Below are 11,355 nucleotides of genomic sequence, written 5' to 3'. Positions count from 1 at the left end.
GTGCAGGGTTACTCAGTTTCTTTTGCCATAACCAGAGATTCAATGAAACTTACCGACTTCAGGGTCCTTTTGGTTGATGGACTGCAAGATCCAGATTAAAAAATGATGTCTACTCTTGCCTTGCGTGACAAGGCTCTGCTGGGAAGTTTCCTCCTTGAAACCTAGTGGTCAAAGTCGACAGGGTTTGTGAACTACCTACAGTTTCACGTCTGACTCCAGCCTCTCGCTAGATAAGCTATATTGGCCGCATCCTATGATGGGTTTCTGCCGGTCAAGAAATCAACTGGTGGGCTCATCAAACTGAAGTTTATGGGCGTTCAAACTTGGGCGCGATAATGAAAATGCGAAGTTCAGTTCATTTCTTGTTGCTAAAGAAAGGTGAGATCGACTGTAATCTCCCATTGCTCTGAAAATCTCGACTTCATTGAGTCTAGCCCAGTTTTACGGGATAAGCTAAAGAAGTGAGGAAAAGTTTCTTATCGGAGACAGTTGACACCCCTGATTGAAAAGTAAGACTCAATCTTGCTGAAACCTAAAAGGCTGAAGCCTTCTGCATGTGCAGACAGTAGCTTCAAACTCTAGTAATGGAGCGGGTGCCCAATCCAAGTGTTTTTTTACCCCTAAATGCTCTCCTTCTTAAGAACACAATCCAAGTGAATATGTTGCGAATCAGGCAAAAGATATTACAGAAATGAGACATTATTATTTTACAATACACGGATCATTATTTAGGAAAGACTAAGATGAAGAACACACGATAATTGGCGTGGCGAGTTCCATCCTTATTCTATAGTAAGGTAAGACCCCTGTGTGTTCCTGAGAATGATTAAACTGCTGAAGACTTGAGTGCTTTGTCCCTAATAAATCGGAAAATACCAGCAAGCTTCTCACGAGGAGGAATCACCTCTTTCACCAGCGGTAGCTCAGTCAAGGACATGACCCAAGAGGATATGATGGGGTACTTATCACGGTCTATGAACTTCACGCCGAAAACTTCTTCCTGAACTTTATGGGCACCGAATAGCGAACACATGACTATGTCTAGGAGTCCCATGCTGTCCCCACCTATGGCCGGGGCACCTCCAGGGAAGCAACCCTTGATCCCTCCTTCCAACAGCTTGAGTTATTCATGCACTTGCTCAATGGCTCTCTCTTGTACTTCGCCTTCGGAAGTGAACACTACAGCCAAGGCCTCGAACACCTACAATCATTAAAATCACAAATTAGATGAAACAGTATTTTGATTCAAATAAGGACGTAATGCGATTTTCAAACTTGAAACAGGACGTAACGTGACTGTCCATACGCAGAGCACTGTACTCGACGGTCCATAAATGATAAATACAAATTACTATGGCTCTTTCCAATCTTCCGATCACCTAAGAACGGTTATCAGAGTAAAAGACCGAGTTTTACACTAACCTGCAGATGTAGAAAGTTAGCCCAGAACCCGACTTTGGCTCTTTCATAGGGATCTTCAGGCAGTAGCCGAGGATTATGCTTCCATGTCTCGTCAATGTATTCGAGAATGACTAGAGATTCTGCAACAGGCTTACCGTTATGAACCAGAACAGGAACCTTCTTGTGGACAGGATTGTAGCGGAGCAGCAACATGCTCTTGTTCATCAGATCTTCCTCCATGTACTCGTACTCGATCCCCTTCACTCGCAGGGCAAGTTCGACCCTCTTACTGTACATGCTTGACCACATTCCACGGAGGGTGACTCTGTTTTCTTCTACCATAGTCGCTCTCTCTCTCTCTCTCTCTTTGTGTTCCTCTGAGCTTTGGCTAGGGGCTCCATGATTCTTGATTTATAGTTTATGGAGATTCAATCGGTGGCTTGCTTGACAAGTGGCTGCAGAGAAGAAGAATGTTTCCTGCAACCCAAGTCATGGATATGATATATTAATCCATCAAAGTCCATGGAATGATCGAGAGAACAAATAAACTATTGTCCACGGAATGATCGAGAAAACAAATAAACTATTCATTCACCCTGAAGCACGACAGGACATTCAAAGCGAATTCTTTAAAATATTCGATTTGACTTTGGATTGATAATGCAGATGAAGCACTCGATGATTGAACAGTTCGCCCATTTCAGAGTATCTTCATCCGTATCTAAATTACCAGTCCTAAAAAGTTTGGATCTGCCAAGTTCAAAGGTAAATAAGAAGCACGGTTCTTCGACGATTTTGCATTTTGTCTTTCTCAATTAGTCTAAACCCTGAGCTTTGTCCAAGAAGTCTGGCCCGGTTTTATCTGTAGTCATAACATAGGATTATATGGAATTTGTTGATTAACCTCATTATACAACGCCCTTCTTCCCTTCTCTATTTGTAGACATATGCTTTGAACTCGAAGAACTTGGAGCGAGGACACAAACACCAACTTTGTTTTGATACCATTATTCCACAAAACACAAAGCACTACAGGAACTACATCGAGGAAATACAATGACGAAGAACAGGCGATAAATACCGAGTTCCCGTTCTTATTCTAAAGCAGGCGATACACTTCTATATGCTTGAGTACAAATGACATAAAGCTTCTCAGGCCTTGAGGGCTCTCTCTCTGATAAACCGAAGAAAACCGACGAGCTTCTCATGAGGAGGAAGTAACTCTTTCACCAGGGGCACCTCAGTCAAGGACTTCACCCAGGAGGACACGAGCGGATACTTTTCTGTGTCAATGAATTTCACACCGAAGACTTGTTCCTGAATTTTATGGGGACCAAATATTGAGCACATGACAATGTCGAGGAGTCCCATGTGCTCGCTCTCTCCTGTTATGCTCGGGAAGCCTCCTGGGAAGCAGCCCTTCAGTCCTTCTTCCAGCAGCTTCAGTTTCTCATGAACTTGTTCACCAGCTTTCTCCTGTGCGTCGCCTTCAGATTTGAGAGCTAAAAGCACGGTGTCGAACAGCTGCAAATTGAAAAAAGAATCAGAATCACGAGTTTGCCCGTGAATCAACTGGAACTATGATTTTCTTTTCGAACATGAAAGAGGACATAAAACCAACTAAGCTCTTTATGCTGAATCAGCGTACTGAAAATATGATACCTTCTAAATCGCCCCCTCCTTTCAATCCTACTGGCATCCATCGCACTAAAAAAAGATTCAAAACTGAACCCAATTCATAAAACACTTTTGTGGGCATGAATGACTGATCGAAAAATATGGGACTCTTAGCTGACCTGCTGCAGAAAGTTAGCCCAGAACCTGACTTTGGCTCTCTCGTAGGGATCTTCTGGCAGTAGCCGATGACCGTCCTTCCACGTCTCATCGATGTATTCAAGAATGACTAGAGATTCAGCAATGGGCTTCCCATTGTGAACCAGAACAGGAACTTTCTTGTGGACCGGGTTATACTGGATCAGCAACGGGCTCTTGTTGTTCATCAAATCTTCCTCAACATACGCGTACTCGATCCCCTTCACTCTCAGCCCAAGCTCCACCCTTTTGCTGTAAGCGCTTGCCCACATCCCATGAAGGGTCACTCTGTTTTCTGCCATGATCACTATCTTCCCTCTCTCTGTCTCTTGTGTTTGTATGATCTTAAGGTTCGGTGTTGAAATCGGTTTTTCTTGGTTCTTGATTTATAGTCTTGTGATCTTGAGATCACGCCGTGATGTCTCTTCTTGGCTTGCTTGAGAAGCCAGTTAAAGAAAACTCTTTCCTACAACGTCAGGCATGAGGTGTTCGGATTTAAAGAAAGAGGAGTGGTTGTTGAAGATGAGCATTTCCCAGGACAAGAAGACTAATAAATAATTTGCAGATAAAGTTCATGCCTTTGACTGTGCATCTTGTTCTGCAAGAACATCTTAGGTCAACTGTCTTCTATTATTTGCTTCAGAATGGAAGGTAATATCATTTCTGAATGCACCAATAACCGTTAAAATGAGACATTCGTAACCTGGGCTCGATACCGTAACATTGTGAAGGTTGAGAATTTTGTATACTCTCTGATGACTCGATGTCAAGAAAGCCTTCAGAGGTTTCGTTCCTGAACATCCCGGATACTTTGATTTCAATAAAGGTATCATGCATCTGAGTACATCCGGAACATCTGATCAGTTGGCTTAATCCTTGGAAAGCTTCCACCGACTTTGATCCACACTTAAATTACGGTCACCTATTTGTATTAAGTTCGACTCGAGCAATATCTCGTGGCTTGATTGGCAAGTCAACACGTCCAACCGAAGTTAGAAAGGCAAATTCATCTACCGATGCTCCATCGATATGGACAAAGAAACCGAGGAATGGACTATCCTGACATAAAGGATGGAACATGAAATTGATCGATGCACGGAGGACAGTCCTTCCACGTCTCATATATGTGTTAATTAGTGATTCTGCAACCGTCTTCCCATTGTAAATCGGAACAGGAACCATCTCGTAAACAGAGGCTTAACAAAGCAGCAAAGGGCTCTTGTTCATTGGATCTTCCTCCTCAAGTTCATCAGCACTGAACAGACTTGATCAGTCTCGACTTATATATGTTACGAATGATCAAAGTCTGCAGCATGGATGTTCAAGCTCCCCAACCTTTGATTGGTTTCGCAAAAATTCAATTCTCAAAAAATAAAATAAAACAAAAAACTTTGCTGTCAAGAATGGGATTCGAACCCATGCCCTTTCGGACCAGTACCTGAAACTGGCGCCTTAGACCAACTCGGCCATCTTGACTTGTTGCATTGTTATTCCTCGCTATTTGTACTATTTTCTCTCTTCGAAGCCTCCGAGGTTCCGCCGTCCTCTTCCTCCATGTCTGTCCCCTTCTCCATCGAGGACCCAAATGAAATCTCTGATTGTCCAGAACTGCCGCAGCGGTATCCCATCTTCGTTCTCAGTTTCAACATTCATAAAGCCGCTCGGTTTCTCCGGGAACCCATTGTCGGACTGCAATGGGGTGAAGAAAAAGCATCTCACTACTACTAGTCTAGAGGCTGTCGATCCTGTCCTCCTCTTCAGTGGTTACAGAAAGTCGAGGCAGTACACGATCGAAAACACTCGAGCATTACATGCCCAGTTGCTCAGGAAGGGCAACTTACTACAGGACACATTCATTGCGAGTTGTCTGATGGACTGTTACTGTAAATGTGCGGCCTTGGAGGATGCCGTCAAGCTGTTGGATAAAATTCCTGTTAGAAGCATCGTTTCATGGAACACAGTCATTTCCGGCTATAACCAGCAGGCTCTGTTCCCCGAAACTTGGAGTTTCTTTTGTAGGATGCACTCGTCAGGTTTCGAGCCTAATGATGTAACTTATGGAAGCGTTCTCTCCGCTTGCACTGCCCTGCAAGCTCCCATCCTTGGTGTGCTGGTGTATTCGCTTGCACTGAAAAATGGGTTCTTTTCGAATGGCCATGTCCGATCAGGGACCATTGATTTGCTTGCGAAGAATTACCGGTTTGAGGATGCTCTGAAGGTTTTTCAAGATGTTCAGTATGATGATAATGTGGTCTGTTGGAACGCTATCATCTCTGGAGCAGTTAGAAATGGAAAGAATCTGGTGGCTCTGGGTCATTTTCAGCGAATGTGTCGCGGACTTTTGATGCCGAACACCTTCACATTCTCGATTATTCTCACTGCTTGCGCTATGCTGGAAGATCTTCAGACGGGGAAAGCTGTTCAAGGGTGGGTCGTTAAGTGCAATAGCGAAGATATATCCGTGGGCACTTCTCTCATCAATCTGTATGCCAAATGCAGCGACATGGATGGAGCTATGAAGATTTTTACAAGAATGCCGTCCCGCAATGTGGTTTCTTGGACTGCCATCATTTCTGGATTTGCTCAAAAGGGTGATGCTATTTCAGCAATTCGAATGTTCATGGAAATGAGAAATTCCGGGGAGAAAATAAACAACTACACCATTACTAGCATACTCGCTGCGTGTAGTAAGCCCTTGCTTACTAGAATAGCATCTCAAATCCATGCCTGGATCATCAAAGCGGGGTTTGAGACATATCCATCAGTCGGGGCTGCTTTGATCAGCATGTACTCAAAAAGTGGAGATATTGATTCATCTGAATTTTTATTCCAGAAGATGGAAAGCATGAGGAATCCCAGTACTTGGGCCGTTATGATATCTGCATTTGTGCAGAGTAATAATCTCTCGAGGGCAATTGAATTGTATAAAAGGATGTTGCTTGAAGGTCTAAGTCCAGATACGTTCTCTATGTCCAGTCTGTTGAGTGTTATAGACACACTAGGTTTGGGAATGCAGATACATTCACATGTTATTAAAAGCGGGTTGATTCTTGATGTTTCTGTTGGCAGTTCCCTTTTCACCGTGTACTCAAAGAGTGACAGGTTAAATGAATCGTATGAGCTTTTCAAGGAAATCGATGTAAAGGACAATGTTTCATGGACCTCTATGATATCTGGTTTCACCGAGCATGGCCATGGGGAAGAAGCGGTGCTGTTATTCAGAGAAATGTTGTCTGAGGGATGCATGCCGGATGAAATGACTCTAAATGCAATTTTAACAGCAGTTGGTTCGCTAAAGTGGGTACGGCAAGGCAAGGAAATCCATGCAGTCGCCGTACGCTCATTTGGAGAAGCTACTATTGTTGGTAGTTCTCTTGTTACAATGTACTCAAAATGTCGTTCGGTTGTATTGGCAAGGCGGGTTTTTGATTTGCTGCCTCATAGGGATGAGGTTGCGTCATCCTCCTTGATTTCAGGTTATGCACAAAATGGGCAGATGGAGGAGGCAATCTCTCTGTTTCACAAAATGCTGATTTCTGATGTCAGCATCGACTCCTTCAATGTTTCATCTGTTCTTGGGGCAATTACTCTTCTGAACAGATTCGGCATAGGAGTTCAACTTCACTCCTACATTACCAAAATTGGATTAGATCGAGATGTATCTGTGGGCAGTTCACTGGTGAATATGTACTCGAAATGTGGAAGCATTGACGATTGCATAAGAGCCTTTGATCAGATTGAAACTCCTGATTTGATTGGGTGGACAGCCATGATTATGGGTTATGCTAGGCATGGAAAAGGAGACGAGGCTCTAAGGGTGTTCAAGTTGATGAAAGAGAAAAAGATCAGACCTGACCCTGTAACTTTTATCGGGATACTTTCTGCTTGCAGCCATAATGGCTTAGTTGAAGAAGGCTATTTTCACTTCAACTCAATGGTAAATGATTACAGGATCGAGCCGAATTATTGGCACTATGCCAGTATGGTTGATCTTCTAGGTCGAGCAGGGAAACTAAGAGAGGCAGAGCGCTTCATCAATAGCATGCCAGTTGAACCAAATGCTTTGGTTTGGGGAACTCTTCTTGCTGCTTGTAAAGTCCATGGAGACATTGAGCTTGGGAATCTTGCAGCAAGAAAGGTTGTTGACACCAAACCTAGTGATTCGGGAGCTTATGTATCACTATCGAACATCTTTGCCAGCATAGGCCAGTGGGAAGATGTCGTGGATATTCGGGAGTTAATGAAGGGAGCTGGGGCGAAAAAAGAGACTGGGTGGAGCTCCCTGTGAAGCAAGATCGGCTTATGACTGTTGGTGAGCGAAGCCAAACTGATCAGAAAATCCGGCGAATGACGGGTTATTGACTGTCGTTCAACGCATTGGGAAAGAGTACAGGATTATGCTGCAATGTTAAGCAGCTTTTTTCTGAGTTACAGCTCGAGCTGATTTCGATTTAACACAAGTAAGTGAAGCTGTATCTGGTGATCTTTTCTGACTAAAGGCACCGGTTTTACCTTGAAACACTCACATTTTGCGAGTCTCAATCACAACGTCTCTCTTGTATTTTCAGGTTAGCTCTTGATTCTGATACAAATTGGACATGAAGGAGCTTACAAGACCAGGCCTTGCTGAGGCTTGAGGTTTGCGAAAAGATATTCATTGGGTGGAAATCATTTTGCTGGACGAAATTTTGTTGTCGAGAGATTCGGCAGCAATACATAAACCCGTGCAGTTTATCTCTGTTGGTTGGTTTTAACATGATCATTATATTCCCCCAAACATGTATGAAGAATACAAGCAATGGGGAAGGCGTGGCACTTAATGGATTCTATACTTTCTTAGGCACAAAGAAGCGTCATTACATTCTTTGCAGCTCATTTACACGGTATACGACCCCAGTAAGCCAATGTCCTGTGTTTTCCGAAACTTTGCAATGTACCTCCAAGCTTAGGTTTTCCCTGAAACGGATAAATGAGCAGAATAATCTCTCTGGAAACTCTTTGTTCATCCCTCTGACTTTGTGCCACTTTCTCTTGTATTAAAGGCCAAACTTCATAATAACCTGAAAGCATGAGATCAAACATGTCCTGACTTTCATATATTCTCATTAACATGAACTTCCGAGCTCCAACTAAACTGACTACCAATATGAATGATTCGGGGCTTACTGAGAATGATCGTCTTCTCCATGTTTCATCGAGACTTATCGTGGCTCTGCACTCATCCTAAAATGATTGAGAGAGCATCAAATGAGACATTTGGAATGAAGATACACATGTTTTTGGAACATACGAGTAAGTGAAGGTACCATTAACAACCATATCTTCCGACCACATGTTTTTTGAGATGCCAGAGTTCTGACTATGAGCTTCTCCGATGAGAACTTTCCAACTCCAAGCATGCTATTGCGTATCAATATCATGTCATGCCTTCAAGACACTGATGAGGCAACATATGATGATCCAGTATTCCTCAGATCTTGAGTGCACCGATGAGGAAGCTTCTTCCTCATCAGCTTTTTGTCTCTAATTCCATCATACATAAGTTCGTACGCTGAATAGCTTATATGACTCTTCTTCAACAAGTCCTCCACAACGATCTTAGGAGCAGCCACCTCCTTCTTGTCGGCCTCAAAAATAGTGTTTACAACCTCAGGAACAATACCCTTTTGCACCATAATGCGGACAATCCCCACAGCCTCCTGAACTCTGTTCTTTGCACACAGACAGTTGATAACCCGCCCAAAAGAACCCAGCAAAGGAATGAATCCGTTCTCAATCTTTTCAAATAGGAAATCAAACCCTGAGTCAACATCTCCTGTTTTACAGAATCCATCTATCATTACTCGATAAGTGTAACTATCTGGAGCACAACCTTTCTCGCCCATCTCACTAAAAAGCTTTACTGCCATGTCCATGTTTAGCTTCTCGCAGAAAGCGCCGATCATGATGTTGTAAGTTGCTGTAGTATGACAAACCTTGTATTGCTGTTCCGCTCTTCTGAACAGCTCGTAAGCCCCATCCAGGTCTTGATTGATGCAAAAGCCATTGACCAATGTCCCAAAACTCACGATATCAAGCGTGAGGCCTCTGCCTTCCATTTCCTCAAGCACGCCCAGGGCTTCATCCGCCTTGCGGGACTTACACAAGCTCTCAAGCAATATATTATAAGTAATAATGTTGGGAAGACAGCCTTTCTCCACTAATACATTAAATGTTTCCTTCACATCTTCATGCTTTGCTGCCTTGCATAGGCCATTCAAGAGTGAGTTATATGTGATCACATCAGGAGTCAAACCGTGGGCCCACATTTGGTTCACGGTCTCAATTGCTTCATCCAACTTCGAGTGTTTACTATAGCCATCAACCAGTGTATTGAAAGTGAAGATATCAGGGAGGTGTCCTTTGGAAATAGCATCATTCATAACGTCGCTAGCATCAGATAAACAACCCATTTTGCAGAGTCCATTAATAATCAAATTATACGTCCAGATGTCAGGGGAAGAACTGGCTTCTTGCATTTCGCCCATTACCTCCAATGCTTCCAAAATAAGCCCCTTTTGACACAAGCCCTTGATCAATGTATTATACAGAATAACGTTCGGCCTCACTCCTTTTCTTAGCAAGTCTTTATACAAAGCAATAGCGCGATTGATATCACCACATTGGGAGAAACCACTGATGAGAGAGGAATGTGTGAACTCATCGGGCACAAACCCCTTGAAAACAGCATCATCAAGAACTTTATCCGCATTCTGAATCATACCAATTCTACAGAATCCATCAATTAGCGTATTGTAGGTGAAAGCATCGGGTGCAAGTCCATCATTCACCATCTTATGGAGATATTTCTCTGCCTCCGCGGGCGTCCCATTCTTGCACAGGCCACAGATTAAAGTGTTGTATGTGACAACATCAGGGATCAAACCTTCCTTCCAAATACTTTCAAACAATCTCACAGCCTCACGAAGCTCACTTCCTCTGCATAGCCCTTGGATGAAAATATTGAAGGTGAACAAATTCGGGTTTAGCCCCCCCTTCAAGACCTTACTCAGAAGCTTCTTACTCTCTTGAATGTCACCTTTCTTGCAAAGTACATGTACGAGCTTATTGAATGTCGTGACATCAGGATATAATCCGAGAGCACACATCTCAAGGAACAATTCATAAGCTTCGGCCCGATAATTTCCTTCATAAAAGCCACCTATAACCGTACAATAGGTGATTGCATTGGACTCACAACCCTGAGAATGCATGTTCCTCAGGAGCCTCAGCGCAGCATGGGACCTACCTGTTCTGGAAAAGGACTTGATCCGGACCGTGAACGTGTACGCGTCAGGAAGGATTCCTTTATCAACCATCCTCATGTAAACCTTGTGGGCCTGATTGAAATAGCTGCTCTCGACCAATATATTCATGATTGCATTATACGATTGCACCGACGGCTCGCAGTCGTAAAAATCCATCCTTTCAAACACATCCACAGCTTCCTGAACCTTCCCCTTCTTCCCGTAATTCCTCATGGCACTTATATAGACTCCTTCGAGTAATTTGTTATTGATATTCATCCTCATCTCTGACAGCACGTTCTCCATCGCCTCAAATTCGCCGTGAGCCCCAAGCTTATCGACCATGCACCGATATGTCGACAGTGTGTGCTTGAACCCATCTTCCTTCTTCACGGAGTTGAACATATCCAGAGCTATGATAGGATCCTTTTGGTGCCTTACTACAGCAACTACATGCTTGGGGAGCAAAGCAGCACGCATTCCAAAATGCAAACAATCTCACAGACCCTTAAACCAACCCGAAACTCACCGACCCTTCAAGGTTGTCTTTGTCCTTCCCATCTTAACAAATTCAAAACATACCTCTGCAAAGCTAAAACCATTACAGAGATCAAGCAAGGACAAGAAACCAGGTACCTTGAAGCTTAACCGACAACGAACGGCATAAATTTCGAATCTTGACGAAGAAAGGTCACAACTTGTCAGCTCAATGAGCACAAATTCCAGCACCCAGGTGATGGAAACCTCAAAATCCGCTAATTCAACTCCCAGGCGATGAAAAGGCTGAAATTTGTCGATCCAGTGAGCATATATTCCTTCAAAGGCAAAAGGTCTGAGCATAATCGCCATCAATTGG

General features: G+C 43.4%; 4 protein-coding genes and 1 non-coding gene across 9 annotated transcripts; 1 reads left to right on the top strand and 4 right to left on the bottom strand.

The window, feature by feature from the left end:
• The first annotated feature begins 335 nt into the window (after window positions 1-335).
• LOC116213589 (pentatricopeptide repeat-containing protein At1g74600, chloroplastic) lies at window positions 336-8,063 on the top strand. Its single transcript, XM_031548604.1, has 6 exons — window positions 336-378; window positions 841-958; window positions 1,551-1,641; window positions 2,068-2,166; window positions 4,739-7,673; window positions 7,782-8,063. The coding sequence occupies exons 1-5, from the start codon at window positions 336-338 to the stop codon at window positions 7,499-7,501; spliced, it is 3,114 nt and encodes a 1,037-aa protein (XP_031404464.1). The 3' UTR covers window positions 7,502-7,673; window positions 7,782-8,063.
• LOC116214305 (glutathione S-transferase U10-like) lies at window positions 980-1,865 on the bottom strand. Its single transcript, XM_031549714.1, has 2 exons — window positions 1,423-1,865; window positions 980-1,201 (listed from the first exon to the last, which is right to left on the bottom strand). The coding sequence occupies exons 1-2, from the start codon at window positions 1,741-1,743 to the stop codon at window positions 1,124-1,126; spliced, it is 399 nt and encodes a 132-aa protein (XP_031405574.1). The 5' UTR covers window positions 1,744-1,865; the 3' UTR covers window positions 980-1,123.
• On the bottom strand, window positions 2,376-3,614 carry LOC116214304 (glutathione S-transferase U9-like). Its single transcript, XM_031549713.1, has 2 exons — window positions 3,198-3,614; window positions 2,376-2,925 (listed from the first exon to the last, which is right to left on the bottom strand). The coding sequence occupies exons 1-2, from the start codon at window positions 3,513-3,515 to the stop codon at window positions 2,554-2,556; spliced, it is 690 nt and encodes a 229-aa protein (XP_031405573.1). The 5' UTR covers window positions 3,516-3,614; the 3' UTR covers window positions 2,376-2,553.
• TRNAL-CAG lies at window positions 4,609-4,689 on the bottom strand. The gene has a single exon. It is a non-coding gene; the product is annotated as a tRNA-Leu (tRNA).
• Window positions 8,024-11,322, bottom strand: LOC116214302 (putative pentatricopeptide repeat-containing protein At1g74580). 5 transcript variants are annotated; one of them, XM_031549710.1, is made up of 3 exons: window positions 8,520-11,322; window positions 8,380-8,436; window positions 8,024-8,298 (listed from the first exon to the last, which is right to left on the bottom strand). In XM_031549710.1, the coding sequence occupies exon 1, from the start codon at window positions 10,977-10,979 to the stop codon at window positions 8,643-8,645; it is 2,337 nt and encodes a 778-aa protein (XP_031405570.1). In that variant the 5' UTR covers window positions 10,980-11,322; the 3' UTR covers window positions 8,024-8,298; window positions 8,380-8,436; window positions 8,520-8,642. The 5 variants fall into 5 exon arrangements, with proteins under 5 accessions (XP_031405570.1, XP_031405567.1, XP_031405571.1 ...); XM_031549707.1 differs by having other exon boundaries at window positions 8,024-8,273; XM_031549711.1 differs by having other exon boundaries at window positions 8,530-11,322.
• Between the last annotated feature and the right edge of the window lie 33 nt (window positions 11,323-11,355).

This window comes from Punica granatum, chromosome 7 (assembly GCF_007655135.1).
Source record: "Punica granatum isolate Tunisia-2019 chromosome 7, ASM765513v2, whole genome shotgun sequence".
Classification (NCBI taxonomy): Eukaryota; Viridiplantae; Streptophyta; class Magnoliopsida; order Myrtales; family Lythraceae; genus Punica; species Punica granatum.
This window is presented reverse-complemented; position numbering and strand designations above follow the sequence as displayed.